Here is an 18,987-nt window from a genome sequence, read left to right as displayed (position 1 = left end):
AAGGTGGTGTTACCTATGGGGGCGCTAAGAGTCAAGCAGGTGGGCTCTGGAGGTGAGCCCCTCTGAATGCACTGATCACTTATGTATGATTGACCAGGTTAGAGCCCAGAGCAAAGCACATTCCTTGCTGTGTATTTAAATTTCAGATTGGATGATAAATCCATTTTTAGATACAGTCGTACCTTGGTTGACTAGCAATCAAACGTTTTGGCTCCCAAATGCTGCAAACCTGGAAGTGAGTGTTCTGGTTTGCAAATGTTCTTTCAGAAGCTGAACGCCTGGCAGGGCTCCCGCGGCTTCCGATTGGCTGCAGGAAGCTCCTACAACCAATCGGAAGCCCCGACTTGGAAGTCGAACGTTTTGGAAGTTGAATGGACTTCCGGAACTGATTCTGTTTGGCTTACAAGGCACGACTGTACTGAGGAACCGAGGTAGTGAAGAAAAAAACTAATTTGAGCTGAAGCAAAAGTTTAAGAAATTTTACAGTGAGATTTGGTTACAGAAGGAAATTTCTGGTCACCCTCCTACACAATGAGCAGTTGTTAAGAAGCTCCTTGTTGAATTTCCAGCATCACATTTGCTGGAAGGCCGTTTTAGTGTGGTCATCCAACTTCTGTTCAAGCAAAGAAATCTACTCCAGATTACTAAACATGGTGATTTAAGACTTCTGCTAAGAGACTTTAAACCTGACATTGAGAAACAGGTATCACTTGATCAATCCCATTCATTGCATTAAAAACAATGTGGTATCTAAGACTCTTGTTAAATGACTATCAGACTTTGGAAAGCTGGTTTCACAGGATCAAGTTCATCAATTTTGTTGAATTAATTAAACTAAATCACTTTAACAGTAGTTTGAATAAACTGATACTCTTGATTTTTTGTGTTACTATCTTCCTTAACTGGATGCGCAAACTGCTATTCTGAATAATGTTTTTTTACAGAGTAGGGTGGGGGCACTGAGGATCAGTTTAGGGAACCGGAGGGGGGGGGAAGGGTTTGGGAACTATTGTTATATCTAAACAACAATTTCTGCATAATAGAATTATGCAATTGTACTTTGTTATGTTTTTTATATTCTGTTATAAGCCACCCAGACAAATGGGCATGGTATAAATATTAGATTATTATTAGTAGTATTTACTATCAGGCAGTGCTAAGTATAAAAAATGTTTCTTCATTTCTTCCTATTTGAACATTTACAAAGAACATTCAAATAAATTGAAACCTCCAGATTATTAATCAGTTTCTATACATGGTGAAGGAGGAACAAAGGAAAATAAAAAGAGTAAAAGTCAGCCCAAGGCTTGATCCCCATCACAACCTGAGTAGAACCAAGAAAAGTAACATCTTAACAGGCTCTCGGAATACTCAAATATGGAAAAGAGGAAGAGATATTGGAAAGACTTATGGCATGATCCACCCAAAGTCAAGCACTTTCAGTAGTAAAGATTAAACACATGCTTAGCTTTCAAGTTACACTACAGGGTCTTGTTTTAATACTGGCTAGAATGCACCATACTTCTGAGAAGCCTTGGAGGAAATGTATTTGAAGACAATGTATTTGAAACCCATGGTAGTTTTAGCTTTCCTCTGCGCACAATTACCTCGACTGCTTTTCTCTATGCCCCATTTCTCCACAGTTTTACGATTTTGTGCAAGTACTATTTCTCCAATTATACTCCGACTCTCTCCTGAATCTCCAGATGCTAGACTCTCATCAAGACAAAGACCAATCTTCTTGCAGATGAGGTCTTCAGTATCTTTTGTAGCCTTCACCATTTTCAGAAGCAATTTCAAAGCATGCTGATTAGACTCTTGCAGCTTTTTCCTAGAATAAAACATACATATTCTGTCTCTGAAATCTGTGCCATAGATTTCCCTCTGTCTGATAACTAGCACATCTCCTTCAACACTGAACAAATTCTACCCTCCCAATAATCTGCCTCCTGCGCTTTCTATGCGGTCATTGACCCAATGTCTTTCTCAGCAGCTTTGCTGCCACCTTGCCTGCTCTCTGGACTCTTGCCATTACCATTCTCTTGACCCATTCTCCCTATTAACTCCCTATTAAATCCCTATTAACTCTCAGCCTGCCACACACCTTCCATTGGCTATCTTCCTTCATACACTAATGGACCTAAGCAATGTTTAAAACTCCCCAAGTGCATTTAGTGTTTGGGAACCATCCAATCACAATCATGCCAATATTTCTTGTCACTTGGTTGCCACCTAACTTCTCCAGCTGATCTGTGAGAAGTGGAGAAACTTCTCTCTTTTCCAGGAAGGTCCAAGGTATAGTTCAGCATCATATGAAAAATGAACGTAAGATTTTAGCTGGAGTTATTTGTATTCAGGGTGGGAGATAGAAGGAATGTACAGTGCATTCCACTTATCCATGAAAGTTTCTTAAATTAAAATGTTATAGGAAAAGGTATTGCGCTCTTGTGCTACATACACCCCCTTAATCATTTTGGTTTCTCTTTTCTGATCCTTCTCCAGCTCTACAGTGTCCTTTTTGAGGTGAGACAACCAGTATTCCAAATTCAGTCACACCATAGATTTGTATGTTATGATATCAACAGTTTTATTTTGAATTCATTTCCTAATGATCTCTCAACCACATAATCAATCTCTCTCTCTCTCTCTCTCTCTCTCTCTCTCTAAGACTCCTTCACCTATTGCACTGAAACAAAAGTATGGTAATAGAGACTTTGGCACCCTGGTTGATAAGCCAGCGTAGAGTAGTGATTAACATCAGACCTGGACCTGGGAGACCAGGCCACAAATCCCCACTTGGGCATGAAGTTCACTGGGTGTTCTTGGGCCAGTTCCTGCCATTCAGCCTAACCTCACAGGCTTGTTGTGGGGGTTAAATAAGGAGAGGAAGAACCATGCACCTTGTGTTCCTTGGAGAAAAGGCTGGCATATAAATGCAATAAAAGAATTTAAAAAAAAAATACCAAGGATGAGAAAGATATCATTATTTGAGAAGAGGATGGGTAGACATAGGAAAGCCTGGGAAAAGATTGGTAAACTGCAGGAGGGTTCAGTCCCTCCCCGATTTTGGGGGAAAAATGGGGAGAACCCTGAAAAAATGGGTGGGGGGGACTCTGGTTTTTCCAACCCTTCACATCTTTTTGACTTGGTAAAACATCAATGGGAAGCATAGCAAATGTAACACAGAACACAAAACAAAGGGTCAAGATAGCTTTTGTTTTGAAATATATATATATGCTGGGATAGAATGTGTTTGCAAGACAACTGGAAGGCCATGAAAAACCTAAAGGGACATCAGCTACATTTCTCCCCCGAGTTTTCCAGAGTGCAAAAGTTCTAGGGTCCATCTGCAAATGAAGTAAAAATTCTAATCCCATCCCTGAACAATAAAAGGGGATGTCTCACCATGCCTAGCTGTGGCTTAGTGAGAAGGAGCAAGTATGCAGGGATTCAGAGAGAAAATCTCAGCCACCTCCCTCCTTCCCCCATCTCCCTACTGCCATGCTACCTGGAGATATACCATGCATTAACTTTTCCTCCTCAATTCTGGCATCAACCATCCTCAAACCTTACTCTCCTACACTGCCAAGTTTCAAATCAATTAGCTGAGCCATTTTCAAACTATAAATTGTATAAGCACCCAATTTCTTATTATAACAGCGGAATGAGATTTAGCCAACTCACCCTTAACAATAAAGTAAATACATCCATCAAATATACTTTCCCCTGCCTCTGTCTCACTCCTTCCTCTTCCCTCAGGGCTTTTCTGTCCCTAATCACACACTCTTGTCATTTTCCATCTGATTCTCATACTTGAACCTCACTCTATCCAACATTCCCACTCAAACCCTCCCCTCCACTCAGCCTTCTTTTACAAGTTAATCTTCAGCATGTGTGAAGCACAAATTCATAAATCCCACTGACTTGACTAACATTGGTCACAAAACTACATTTTTTAAACTACAACCAAAAGCCACATACACAACACTTCCCTTGAATTAGCATAACAAATCACACAACAGCACAAATGGACATTTTTTTCCAGAACAAACTCCCTTCAAATTCTATCAGGGAAAAACACAAAGCAGCTGTCAACATGCCAGAATCACTTGTCTAATGTCAATCTTCTTCAGAATAAGCCACTTCTTATTCTCTAATACTTCTTATTAGCATTATCTGCTTCAATGGTATTCTCTTTTCTGAACCTTAATTTATACTGCTTGCCTAATTTATATAAAAACCAAAAAATATTTTGAATATCATGAACTAACCTTTCACTAGTACAAATCTCCATATCAGATCTCAGTAAGGCCATTAGAGTCTCTCCTTCCTGATTCTCTCTGTCTCGTTGCTGGAGGTTTCTCAGTTCAGCATCAGCATCTTCTAGTTCTAAGAATTTGACTTTCTCCTCCATCTGTAGAAAATGTAACAGTGAGCTAAAAGGTTCTGCAAAAGCAGCATATAGAAAATTCATTTTTTAATATGCTAAATACTACAATGTAACTTTTATTGCACTTTAATGGCTAAGTTCATTGTTAAAACTGTAGCAGGTGCATGGTTCCCACAGAGACCATGAAGTCCTGAATCACTCTCAAGATTGAATGTTGAATTCCCTCCCCCCATAAACAAAAGCCTGGGAGACCCCAGTATCACTGTGAATACAATCCAGGATAGCCCAGGATGACAGTGGACAGCAGGATGGACAGTACTGCATGTGAAATACTGTAACTGATCTTCCTCCTGTTTAAAGAAGATTTGACAGCAACAACCGCCATACACATACAGGAATATATGCTTGTATTAATGATACAATCTCTACTTTCTGCAATTGCCCCATGCTAACCCTGTTTTGTTATGCTAGAGAGCAAAGAAAAGAAATCAAAAACAGCTAGGCATCTAAGCCTCACTGAAATTTTATAGTAGTAAGTATTTTTGTGAATTCCTCTATACTATCAGTACTTAAATTTCAAAGGCCTTCAGATTGGGCATTGATAAAACAAATTCAGAATTGGTCCAAAAAATTGTTTTTCTATAAACCTGCAGACTAGTTTACCTTAGAATGTAATAATATCTATGTCTTTCACACCTGGTTAAGGAATGAAATATCTAAAGCCTTTGAAAGGCAATTTATTTAGTAATTAATGCTAGTATAGTCCTTGGAGTGAGTCAGTTCCAATAGCTGGTCCCACAGACTGGCTTATTTGACTAACGCCAGAAAAAGAAAATTTCTATATCATATGTTTTCCCAGCATTTGACAGAGATGTCAAATGCATGAATTGCCTTTAATGGTTAAAAGAAAATAGATGGAGGGAGAGAGGGATCAAGTCTTTCCTTCTGTATCATGATCTAAATAACAAGTTCCCCCTCCCACAGCTATCTACCCTGGGAGGGAAACTGCCTTTGGCACCTTTGCTGCACTTGCTTACAAAGTTTTATCAGAACTAATTAGGTAATATGTTAAATGCATTTATGCACACAATGTATGATCTAATTTACAGCTGCAGCAGAACTGGAGAAAGGTGTCAATTGATATTGTTCCTCAAACAGGGCGGCTTCAAATGAAGGCAACCTACAGAAACCAAGTTAAAAGATTTTTGCTTCTCTTAAAAATCAAAGCAGATCCTCACTTGTTGTTTGTCTAACTTGTTGCTTTACCTCTTTCTGAAGATGCTGGCAATTCTCTTTTTCTTGATTAACTTCCACCAAATGAATATCTTGAAGTTCCTGTATTGCTTTTTTATGTTGCTCCTCTATATGAAGGATTTCTTCCCGCTGCACACCCAGGGCATTATGATAGTCATCTTTCAACAAACGTCGTTGTTTTCCTAGCACTACTGCCAAATCTTCCTATACATAATCAAAAGTTAAAAACAGGAATCCCAAATTGCACATAGTATACCTTTACAAAACAATAAAGCAAAGGCAGACATTTGTACCAGAAAAATATACCGTATTTTTCACTCTATAAGACGCACCAGACCATAAGGCACACCTAGTTTTTGGAAGAGGAAAACAAGAAAAAAATTATTCTGAATCCCAGAAGCCAGAGCAACAAGAGGGATCGCTGCGCAGCGATCCCGCTTGCTGTCCTGGCTTCTTGCTTGGCCGCGCGCAGCTTCTCCTGGGCAAGGGGAGTCTTCATCCCCTGCCCGGGAGAGGCTGCACGTGGCTAAGGCTCCCCCAAGAGCCGCGCTCCCTTTAAAGAGCGCGTGGAGTGTGTGTGCGGCTCTTGGGGGCTTTTCCCCAAGGAGGGACAAGGGCAGCCTTCTCCCTCCTCGGGGAAAAGCCCCCAAGAGCTGCACACACGCTCCACATGGCTCTTTAAAGGGAGCGCTGAGCAGAGCCTCCCGCCTGCATTCGCTCCATAAGACGCACACACATTTCTCCTTACTTTTTAGGAGGGGAAAAGTGCATCTTATAGAGCAAAAAATACGGTAACTGCTGTAGCTTATTTTACTGCTTCACTTACAGATTATACAGGTTTTTAAACAGTTTCCCTAAACAGCGATAGAATGTCAAATTCCCTAACTTTAAGGGTTACAAACTTTCTGCTGCACAGATGTCAGTTACTCCATCTTGCCCTCCTCTATACCTATAACATACACAGCAGGCGCAGTGCACAAATAAAATATACATGTTTCTGGTCACAGATAAAAATCAAATAAAATGAGAAACATAAAGGGTAAAAGAGAAACTAAAAGAGAGCAAAAGCAAAGCCTATACAATAGCTGGCCAAATCATGATTTGGCGGTCTGTGAAAATGGTGCATGCAAACATGCTCCCTCCTCGCTTGCTGACTCCCTCCTCCCCTTCCACAGTAAATCTACTTTGCTGTGGTGTCCAGAATGAATAAACTATATTTGCTGCCTACAACAGTTTACATTCAAGAGCCAGAAACGCATCTGAAAGCATGCTTCTGTTCTAGCGCAGAGAGAAACTGTGGATTACTATCCATAGTTTGATAGATTTAGAAAACACAGTAAACTACTATACAGTCATACCTCATGTTACGAACGCTTCAGGTTACATGTTTTTGGGTTGCGGACCGCGGGAAACGAAAAGTACCGAAACGGGTTACTTCCGGGTTTTGTCGCTTGCACCTGCGCAGAAGCGCTAAATCGCACTTCGTGCATGCACAGAAGTGCCAAATTGCACTGGCGCAAACATGGCGCTTCAGGATGTGAACGCTGTGGGTTGCGGACATTCCTCTGTCATGGATTATGTCCGCAACCCGAGGTTCCACTGTATAGCTATTACAAATCAAAAAGTAGGGGGGAATCCATATGTGCAAGGGAAAAAGACACTGGAAGCCTGCACCACCTGTGACATCTGGTTCAACCTGCATCACTCAAACCCAGAACTCAACCCAAGAGTAATTAATGGTTAGCCTCACTCACGTTATGTGCTTCTTCTAGTTCTGCTGCCATTGTTTTAAGTTTTCCCATGTGAACTGTAGTCAACTCTATTTTCAGATTGTCTTGGCAAATCTGCAGCTCTTCAACATGTTGAAGTTTCATCTCATCTACTTGAGCCAAAAACATTTGATTTTCCTTATCTTTCTGAAGCAACTGATCTCTGAAATCTACCCACAAATCTTCAATAGCTTGCCTGTGCTCATCTTGCAGGAGCTGAATTTCAGATATATATGTTGACTCTAGAGAATCCAAATTTGATAAATGCTTAGTCTCCAGTTCCGTAATTTGTGCTTGATGATTATTCTGCATGTCTGCTATCTGAGTTTCTAGAGCCTGCTGCTTTCTCTCAAATACAGACTTGAGAGTTTCAGTGTCTGCTTGGTGCTTTGTCTGTAGAATGGATGTCAGGGACGAAATATGCTCCTTATGCTTATGCTGCAATTCTGTCCTTTGGAGATTGAGCTCCTCAGTGTGTTTTTCCCTCAGCTCCTGAAAGAGAATCTCATGTTCTCTTGTGATTTTTTTAGTAATAGCTTCATGCTCTTCCACCAATCTAGATGTACAAGGAAGTAAAAACAATAACACAACAATAACACCACCACCACCACAACAACAACTTATTATTTATACCCCACCCATCTGGCTGGGTTTCCCCAGCCACTCTGGGTGGCTCCAAACCAAATATTAAAAACATGATACAGCATTAAACATTAAAAACCTCCCTAAAAAGGGCTGCCTTCAGGTGTCTTCTAGAAGTCGGGATAGTTGTTTATTCTCTTGACATTTGATGGGAGGGCGTTCCACAGGGCAGGCGCCTCTACCGAGAAGGCCCTCTGCCTGGTTCCCTGCAACCTCACTTCTCGCAGTGAGTGAACCACCAGAAGGCCCTCGGTGCTGGACCTCAGTGTCCGGGTAGAACGATGGGGGTGGAGACGCTCCTTGAGTATACTGGGCTGAGGCCATTTAGGGCTTTAAAGATCAGCACCAACACTTTGAATTGTGCTCAGAAACATACTGGGAGCCAACGTAGGTCTTTCAGGACTGGCTTTACATGGTCTTGGCGGCCACTCCCAATCACCAATGTAGCTGCCACATTCTGGATTAATTGCAGTTTCTGAGTCACCTTCAAAGGTAGCCCTACATAGAGAGCACTGCAGTAGTCCAAGCGGGAGATAACTAGAACATGCACCATTCTGGTGAGACAGTATGCGGGCAGGGAGGGTCTCAGCTGGCGTACCAGATGGAGCTGGTAGACAGCTGCCCTGGACACAGAATTGACCTGCGCCTATCAAAAGCCTCATCACATGTCAGATCTGATATCATACAAAACAATTTCATTTTTACCCCACACCACAATTTTACTCTCAGAGCATTGTTGCATATTATTCTAGAAGTGCTAGAGATACGTTCCCATTACAGGCACAGAAAACGCAAGGCTTACAAAGTCCATTATATTTTAAATAGAACTCTTCCACTTTCTTTCCCATATTAACAATGGAGAGCTCCCTTACCCACAAAAACAGTCATTTACCAAAAGAAAATGGGAAATGTCTTGGCTTAAAAACACACATTTCTGTATGAGAAGGTATCTTTCAAGTCATTAGGAACAAGTATTAATAAGGCAAGTCTGCTGAAACACACACCTCTAAAGAATAAAATAACACCAGCTTTCACCTAAGAAAAGGAAGACTGTATGAATCCTAAGTGATTTCCCTTCTCAACTCAACACCCACAGGACCATTCCCTGCCCCCCAATTGGTTTCAGAAACAGGTAACCTGGTTAACCTCCATACAAACCCTTTCAATTTGGGTCTTCTGCCCACTTCTTTTCAAAAGAAGGCTCTGAGCATCCATGAAACAGGGAAATTACGTTTTAATTGTAATTCATAGACAAAGCAATGTTTGCCTGTCCTTCCCAGTCTTTTACTACACCTTGATTATGTACGGACTTACATAGCCCTGTACAACCTGGGGCTGGGATACTTCAAAGAATACCTTCTCCTGTATAGACTCACCCACTTTTAGTGGAATTTGATGTCAGTATGGATTTGTTTTAGTTAGCTGTTTGCGATTTACCTGACATTTTTAATAACTATATTGTGCATTTGAAACTTCTAATAACCTACTCTGAAATTGCTCTGTAATGAAGAGCTGGTAAAAAAATGATTTACCGTACATCATAATAACAATGATAATATAGTAAATTACAAACCTGCTCTGTGCATCTTTAAGTTTAGCTTTCCACTCTTCTTGTAATGCTTCTTGGGCTTTTTCTAACTCTTCAGTCATGAGGGTCTTGGTGGAAGTTAGTTCACTGTCATATTGAGCCAAAGTCTTCTGTGCATTTACTAAAGTGTCCTCCAGCTGCCTGACGCTGTTCTGTTGCTCCTTTAAGGATTTCTCCAGTTCTACAATTCTAGCAGCCTGCTGCTGCTGAAGCCAAATCATTTCAGCTTCACGAAATTCAGACTGCTTTTGCAAGGCTCGCTTCTCACACTCTGTCTTGCTTTCAAGCTCTTTACGCAACAATGACAGTTTCTCTTCAGCCTCTCTTCTTGATTCCTCCTGTTCTCGTTTCCATTCTTCAGCTTTTGTTTTATGAGTCTGTTCCATTTCCTGCAACTCCTCTCTAGCTTTGCGTAATTCATTTGCATGATCTTCAATGAGTTTGCATTTAATCTGTGAATTTAATAAAAAAAATCAGTTGAAGTTTCAATCATATAAAGTCTCAATATCAAATTGCTTGAATTTAAATTATGAACTACCAATCTGATGCATTTTTATTAACTTTATTCAAATTATCTTATTTTATATAATATTAAGAAATGAACATGCACTATCATCTAAATATTTGCTCAGAAGCAATCCCACGGTTTTCTATGGGCCTTACCGTCACATAAATGTGCACAGGATTGTAGCCCAAGATATTTTAACTTTATACATTTTACTCTTTCTAGTGCACACAAAACTGCTAAAAGCTAATATAGGGAAAAGGAAATATAGAAAGTACCAGTAAATTAAACACTAATCCAATACCCAATTAACTGGGAGTATGTCCCATTTATGTCAACAGGACTTACTGCTGAGTAGACCTGTATGGGACTGCACTGAATGAAACATAATGTGATCCATAAAGTCACTTTTTAAATGAAACCAATGCAGACAAAATTCTGAAGGGGATAGTTTCCTTCCCCACCACAGCCACCACTGGAAAGCCTCCTGAAGAATAGCTGATGGGGTGGAAGCAATTGTTGAGAGAAGGGGTTGGGAAACGTTCCTTTTGTAAAGCCTCCTTTACTTAACATGTGTTAAGAGACAAAAAACCCTTCTCCCAGCAGCCCAACGTGTTCTTCTCCACCTTGTGCATGAAGCCCCCTGTCCTTCTACAAAGACTTGTAAAGAGGGTGCAGGCAACAGTAGCCAGAGAAGAGAACAGGACATTTTGCTGCTATTGATTTTCTTACTTCCACATAAACATATACAGGATATTTTAACAAATTAAATTTCAACATACAGGATAGCACTATAAAATCACAAATAATAACAGGATCAAAAAAATATTATTAACTATTATTAATTATATTATTATTATTATTATTATTATTATTATTATTATTATTATTATTATTATTATCTACACAAACCAGACTCTCTATATTTTAACAGAATTAGTCAATGATTTTATGCTGCAATCCGGTGTACATTTACTCAGAATTAAGACCCATAAATTAAAGAGGAATTTTCTATGCATATTTACTTTGAAATACAGTGGTGCCCCGCAAGACGAATGCCTCGCAAGACGGAAAACCCGCTAGACGAAAGGGTTTTCCGTTTTGGAGGTGCTTCGCAAAACGAATTTCCTATGGGCTTGCTTCGCAAGACGAAAATGTCTTGTGAGTTCCTGCGGGGTTTTTTTCCTCCCCCCCCCCTTTTCCCAAGCCGCTAAGCTGCTTATCAACTGATCCTAAGCTGCTAAGCCGCTTATCAGCTGATCCGCTAAGCCGCTTATCAGCTGATCCCCTAAGCCGCTTAACAGCTGATCCGCTAAGCCGCTTAACAGCTGATCTGCTAAACCGCTAATTGGCTTGCTTCGCAAGACGAAAAAACCGCAAGACGAAGAGACTCACGGAACGGATTCTTTTCGTCTTGCGAGGCACCACTGTAAGGGCTGTAAATGTTTCTTAATACAGTGGTACCTCGGGTTACAAACACCTTGGGTTACAAACACTTTGGGTTACAGACTCCACTAACCCAGAAGTAGTACCTCGGGTTAAGAACTTTGCTCCCAGGATGAGAACAGTGGCACCATTAGGTAAAGTGGTATCTCAGGTTAAGAACAGCTTCAGGTTAAGAAGGGACCTCCGGAACAAATTAAGTTCATAACCAGAGGTACCACTGTAACTAGCAAGGAACTCCTGGTGTTTGGGAATTCAAAGAAGCTAACAGCAGCCCTCACTGACAATAAATGCAATTCTGAAAGGTTCAGTCTGCCAGCTTGATTCAACATGCCATCCAACAGTATTCAAACATAACAAAACAAAAAACAAAACCCTGTTACTTGATCTCAGGAACTACTGTGCCAAATTTAGTTACAATATCTTAAGAGGTTTCCAAGTGAACAATTTATGTTTGAAAATATAATGTAGAACAAAATTTATTTTTGAAAAATTGTTGATACACATATGTATTATTAATCAAAAGTCTTAATTATTTCTCAGAAACACAATATATCAACATCCCTCCATATTTTACCTGCTCCAGCTCCTCCTTCCAATGCATTTCTTGACACACACTAATTTCTTTTAATTTTGTATTTTCTCTCCTCAATTCTTCTATGTCTTCTTTTTGGGTCTCAACCTGAAGAACACAAAGTTTAGCTTTGTACTCATTTTCTAGTGCCAAGCATCGCTCAGCCACTTCCATTTCTACTTGACGCGCAGCATCTTGAGCACTTTGTAGACCAAGTTTAGCAATTTCTGAAAATAATCAAAGTTTAAAATATTTTTCATCAGTTTTCATAATTGTAACAAAATACTGAACAAGACATATTTAGTGTTTCATTGCTATAATCTTAGTTTAGATTAGAATATTAACACTATTAGAAGATTATTAACACTGCTGTTACAGGGGTTCCATTCCTGTTTGCAGGGTTGTGTCCCCAGTACTGGGAGGCTGATCCTCTGGCCCATGGCAGTTATGCTATGGGATCACACAGGTCTCTATTTTTTTATTAGCTTTTTAAAAATAAAATTTTATTAGATTTTACAATTTAATATTCAACACATTTACCATATAAAAGAGAAAAAAGAAAACGAAACTCCCCCCACGCCATGACTTCCTTCAACTTCCACTTCTTTAAATATTTGCTACTTCTGCTTAATTTTTGTCTTATTTTTCTGATCTTTTAGCTAAATGCTCTTATATTCTTATCATTTTTATACCAAATTTTCTTTCAAGTTACATCCTACACTTGATTAATTTCCATATTGTTGTTTCTTAACCTTTACACTTGTTTTCTTAGTTGTGTTTACTTAAACCCTGCTAGTGAGTCCATTTCTTTACAATATTTCTGTAGATACAACATGAACAGTTCCGTCTTTTTTAAAGTCTTCATTGTCATTGTCTCCAAGTCCTCCTGTGAGTTCTGCCATTTCTGCGTATTCCGTAAGTTTGACTTGCCATTCTTCTTTTGTTGGTATCTTGTCATCTTTCCATTTTTGAACTAGTAGAATCCTAGCTGCCGTTGTAGAATACATGAATAACTTCTTCTGCTCTTTTGGCAATTCCTGGTCTACAATGCCTACCAAAAAAAAGCTTCTGGTTTTTTAACAAAAGTTATTTTAAACCTCTGCACAGGTCTATATTTTGTCCCCAGCTATATGAAGCCTTTGGGAGCAGCCACTAGGAGTTTGAGGTCAATACTAATAATAATTTATTATTTGTATCCCGCCCATCTGGCTGGGTTTCCCCAGCCACTCTGGGCGGCTTCCACAAAGACCAAAAATACACTAAGATGTCACACATTAAAAACTTCCCTAAACAGGGCTGCCTTAAGATGTCTTCTGAATGTCAGGTGGTTGTTTATCTCTTTGACATCTTAGTGTCAAGGTGTAATCAGTATGCTGATGATACCCAGCTCTATTTCTCTGTTACATCTGATTCAGGAGAGATGGTGAAAGACCTGGACAGGTGCCTGCATGCAGTGGTGGACTGATGAAGGCTAATAAGTTGAGTATGAATCCTGGAGAGGCAGCGCCTTTGTGGGCAAATGGTTCTCAGATCCAGGAGACAGGCGTGGTGACTGCATTCCCCCTGAAGGAGCAGGTCGGGGGAACTCCTTGAACCATCCTTATCAATTGACGCATAGGTGGCCTCTGTGGCTAGGAGTGCCTTATATTAGTTTCACAGGGTAAATCAACTAAAGCCATTCTTAGAAAGTGATAGCCTGAGCACTGTAGTAAAGCAATGTATTTCACTGGTTTAGAACACAGAGCTAGCATTTTCCATATAAATGTAATTTTGGAAATTAAAATTTCACATGTTATTCTTATGCCCTGCAACTGCTTACCTCTGAGGTGCTCTTCTGACATTTTGGCACGGAGCTGTTCAAGACTTAAACTATGTTTTCTTTTCAGCTGCTCCATTTCAGAAGTGAATCTATCTGAAAGATCCATCTTCATTTTCTTTAGGTTCTCTTCATACTGAAGTGTGAGCGAAGACCTTAGTAACTCTACCTCACTTTTGTGTTTATCATCCAAATGCAACCGTAAACAAGAGAGTTCTTCCTGAAGCCAACATGCAGAAGAAAAACACTGGTAAGATTTATGAAACATATCCATTTTAAATTTTCCATGCAAAACACTTGTTTTACTAAACTATACTTCACAAGAAGAAAAGGCTAAGAAGTAAATCCTGCACAAATCCAAAGTGGAGCCCCTAAGACAGTTGGATGGCGCCTTGTACTCCTCCTTCCAGCAACTCCTGCAGCCAAGCTGGTGCCAAACATCTTGCTCTGCTTTCCTTTGTCCCACATCAGTGAGGCCAAGAGAGGGAACTTGTCGTCTAGTCAGCCTAGAACCTCCATACAGGCTGCCCAGGCTTGTGCCCCAAGGAGGTTACTTTGGTGCTGCTAATGCAGCAGGCAGATCGTGAAGCTGAGGCTCCAGTACTTTGGCCACCTCATGAGAAGAGAAGACTCCCTGGAAAAGACCCTGATGTTGGGAAAGATGGAGGGCCCAAGGAGAAGGGGACGACAGAGGATGAGATGGTTGGACAGTGTTCTTGAAGCTACAAACATGAGTCTGACCAAACTGCGGGTGGCAGTGGAAGACAGGAGTGCCTGGCGTGCTCTGGTCCATGGGGTCACAAAGAGTTGGACACGACTAAACAAAAACAAACAAATGCAGCAGACAGACAGGTGCCAACAACTAAAACAAGCAGTTTACACGGCGCTAATTGTTTACAGCCCTTTGGGGGTCATCAGCAATAAAATGCAACAAGTAGCTCTGCCTTAGTTGCTAGTACAGCCACAATCAGGATGGAAAACTGAATGCTAATGTATTAATAAACAGAATTAGAATTGATCATAGGCCATAAGTAGCACTGGTCTTCATGTGCACTGATATCCACTACTGGGTTGCAGCCTTACCCAAGGTGGACTGCAACAGCAACACTACTATGCTATGGAGACTGGTCCATTAGGATGAATGGAACGCCTCACCTTACATCATGGGAGGGCCAGCCCTGGCTATAGACTTCCAAGCCAGACTAAAGACTTGGATGATGCCTTCCTAGAGTAGATAGTCAAACATTCCAAAAGGAGAGATACAGTAGTTATGGGAGACTTCAACTACCCAATAGCTATTGGAACAAAAACTCTGCCAACAATGTAAGGTCCAACAAATTCCTCAGCTGCCTCATAGACAATTTCATTTTCCTGAAGGTAAAGGAAGCTACAAGGGAATCATCTATCTTGTACCTAGAATCATAGAATCATAGAGTTGGAAGAGACCACAAGGGCCATCGAGTCCAACCCCCTGCCAAGCAGGAAACACCATCAGAGCACTCCTGACATATGGTTGTCAAGCCTCTGCTTAAAGACCTCCAAAGAAGGAGACTCCACCTGATCCTCAACAACAGGGAGGAACTGTTAGACACCTACTTTGCCTCTGTCTTCACCCAAAGGAAAGCAGTGCCCAACCTGGTGATAACAGAATAAATAATGCAAGGAGAGAGCTGCAGCCCAAGATAGGAAAAGAGGTGGTAAGGGAACACCTAGCCACATTAAATGAACTCAAATCTGCAGGGCCTGATGAGTTCAAATCTGCAGGGCCCAAGGGAGCTTGTGGATGTAATCTCAGAGCCTCTAATCTTTGAGAATTCTTGGAGAACAGGTGAAGTCCCTGCAGACTGGAGGCAGGCAAATGTTATCCCCATCTTCAAAAGGGGGGGGGGGAGAGAGAGAAGACCCAGGTAACTACTGACCAGTGAGCTTGACATCGATACCAGGAAAGGTCCTAGAACAGATAATGCAACAGTTGGTCTGTGGGCACTTAGGAAAGGATGTGGTGATTACTAAGACCCAGCATGGGTTTCCCAAAACCCCAGTCATGTCAGACAAATCTCATTTCTCTTTTTGATGGAGTTAAAAACTTGGTGGGTTGGGGGGATGCTGTGGACATAGTGTATCTTGATTTCAGTGAAGCTTCTGGCAAAGTCCCCTATGATATTCTTGTGAAGAAGCTGGTAAAATGTGGGTTGACTGAGATAACTGTTAGTGGATTTGTAGCTGGATGACTGACTGAACCCAAAGAGTGCTCCTTAATGGTGCTTCATCATCCTGGACAAAAGTGGGGTTCTGTCCTAGGCACACTGTTGCTCAATGTTTTTATAAATGACTTGGATGAAGGAATTGAGGGGATGCTCATCAAATTTGCAGATGACACCAAACTGGTAGGAGCAGCTAATGCTGCAGAAGACAGAATTGGGATTCCAAATGACCTTAACAGATTGGAGAACTGAGCCCAAACTAACAAGATGAATTTCAATAGGGAAAAATGTAAGGTTCTGCACTTAGGAAGGAAGAGCCAGCTGCACGAATATAAGATGGGGACAACTGCCTTACTAGCAGCATGTGTGAAAAGGATCTAGGGGTCTTAGTAGACAAGCTTAACGTGAGTCAACAGTGTGATTCAGCAGTCTCAAATGCAATCTCAAAGCCTCTGTCTATAATCTTAAAAGGTTTCACCCTCTGGCCTGAAGACAGACCTTTCTGCATTCCATAGCCTAGACTGGTGAGATGGGGTGGGGTGGGGGGAGGCAGTTGCTTCCCTAAGCACATGGGAAGGCACTCATGACGATTCTGGCTTGGTTCTACAGGCTTTGGTGTGGTGGCAACTGGTTCAGTTGTCTCCTTCTGGCAGCGGCAGGATCAGTTGTCCTTCAACACCAGCGTCAGGCTTGGAGGCGGAACCCAATCTGGAACCTTAGCTCACTGTAGCGACTGCTGAACTTAGGGGTCGTGACACTTACTCTAGACCTCTAGACCAGAGCTTTCCAAACTGTGTGTCGCAACACGTTAGTGTGTCAGCTGCAGGGTGTAGGTGTGTTGTGCGAATGTTCCCCACACTCCTCCCAAGTCTGGAAAGGAGTTAGCTTAACCTCTGGTTTGCTAGCAAAACTGAATTACTGTGTCACAAAAAGATGCATGTCTAAAAAGTGCGTCACCAACATGTAGAGTTTGGAAAGCTCTGCTCTAGACTATCCACTACAGCAGGATGGCTCAATGTACATCCCAAGGGCTGAATGCTGCCCTTAAGGCCTTTTTTGGTGGCCCTCAGCAACAATCCCCAGAACAGAACATGGAGTTGGGGGGTGGGTCATTTTGTCTGGCAAGCCAAATATGCCTTTTTATTACTATCTAGTAATTTACCTTGTGGCGTTCCAGTTGCTGAGTTAGCTGCTCAAATAGATCATGTCTCTCCTTTTCAGTCATCTCTTCTGAAAATATGGCAGATGAACTGCTATGGGGGGAAATTTCAAAAGAGTAAGTAACAAGGTCTTAATAACTTTAATAAAGTAATGTTTTATTATAGCATTACTTTATTATAGCAATACATATATGCTTTACTATATTATAATTTAATAAAGCAATAACTTTAATAAAGTAATAAAGCAGTTTTCAGTATCTTTATCAATGGGTATGTTTAGTATGAAGAAGAGATTTATAGATTATTAGGCAATATGGTAGCCTTCTTCATATATTCAAATGACTATCATATAAGATGCTGGAGTACATTTGTTTTTAACTGCTCCAGAGTTGGACCCAAAATAAAGGGTTCACATTACAAGAAATAGGATTTCACTGAAATATTTGGAAGACCCTAATGGTATAAGCTGTGGTGGAACAGAATGCCTCAGAAAGTGATTAACTCTCCCACATTAGATGTTTTAAAAGAGAGGCTGGATGGCCGCCTATGGGGAATACAACACCAGTGGATTTCCTGCAGCAGCAAACAGTTGGACTAGATCACCCAACTCCATCATTCTATGTACTCAACTGTAAATTTGGGGGTGATTTAAAGTCACACAGAAGCAACCATGGTAATGTAATCATGTAAGAAAATGTTAGCATGAAGTAGTATTCATTTCTACAACCACGGATTCACTTTTTTCAGTTACCACAATCATGAGATTAAGATTCCTGTATCCATATGTAAGCCAGTTCACACTTCACTTAACTCTATCACACTAGTTATAAACCTCAGGGTTCCCCACCACCACATCATTAAGACTTGTGGTGTGCATCTCTCTCTCTCTCTCTCTCTCAGATCTTTTCTAATTGGTTGCAATTAGGATCTGGAGCTCACGTAGGTGAAAGCCATCTTAGCAGAGATTTTGCTACAGGAGAAGCATTTTCCACTGTTCAGCAGCCAGGCCTGCCATGATGCTACAGCCTGGATAACGCAGCTCAGGCCTTCCCAAATGTTCCCCAGACAGGGAAGGGCCAGGCACAGACAGGTCCACAAACTGAAGGCTCCAGCCTTCACAGAGGTACTGAATGGTGCATGGCTAATCCACAGAAATTCACAGCACCATGTTCCTTTGCATTGCCCATGAAAACAGTAAAATAACTGTTTTAGCTGCTTTCCATGTTCTCACTAGCTGCAGCTGCTTTGGTGTGGGAAGAAACAGCTGTTTGGGACTCTGGAGTCATTCAGGATTTTACCTTAAATAAATCTTAAATTCCAATTAAATATACAAATCCCACAAAAGCTATTATCAGCTTTTATCAACAGGCTCTCTCTTTAGTTTGTAAGCATTTAGGGTACCTAAAATTTCCACTGAAAGTATAACATGAGGTAGTGAATTTTCCTTAAACCACACCCACCCACTGAACCCGCCTATCAACTGAACTCCCTGGCGGCATCAGCTGAGAGGCTGGAGGACACGGTGTAATCTTACACTGACTGCACTCCACCATGTTCCCAGTAAGAAACATCAACCATGTTTCCTAAGCCACCCTCAACTTGAAGCAGCTGCAGACAGATCATAAGCATTCACTAGAATCAA

General features: G+C 41.0%; 1 protein-coding gene across 2 annotated transcripts in view; it reads right to left on the bottom strand.

The window, feature by feature from the left end:
- Positions 1-18,987, bottom strand: part of PCNT (pericentrin) — a 76,474-nt gene that overhangs the window by 45,362 nt on the left and 12,125 nt on the right. For both annotated transcript variants that reach the window (XR_014219341.1, XM_082221079.1), the window contains exons 9-16: positions 17,348-17,435; positions 13,985-14,201; positions 12,169-12,392; positions 9,629-10,095; positions 7,399-7,969; positions 5,657-5,848; positions 4,272-4,414; positions 1,608-1,831 (exon numbers count right to left, since the gene is read on the bottom strand). Coding sequence is in view for 1 of the 2 variants with exons in the window: in XM_082221079.1 (XP_082077205.1) it covers positions 1,608-1,831; positions 4,272-4,414; positions 5,657-5,848; positions 7,399-7,969; positions 9,629-10,095; positions 12,169-12,392; positions 13,985-14,201; positions 17,348-17,435 (2,126 nt within the window). In the remaining variant the exon portion in view is untranslated. The remainder of the gene's footprint in view (positions 1-1,607; positions 1,832-4,271; positions 4,415-5,656; positions 5,849-7,398; positions 7,970-9,628; positions 10,096-12,168; positions 12,393-13,984; positions 14,202-17,347; positions 17,436-18,987) is intronic.

This window comes from Podarcis vaucheri (assembly GCF_965113315.1).
Source record: "Podarcis vaucheri genome assembly, chromosome: 1".
NCBI classification, from domain to species: domain Eukaryota; kingdom Metazoa; phylum Chordata; class Lepidosauria; order Squamata; family Lacertidae; genus Podarcis; species Podarcis vaucheri.
This window is presented reverse-complemented; position numbering and strand designations above follow the sequence as displayed.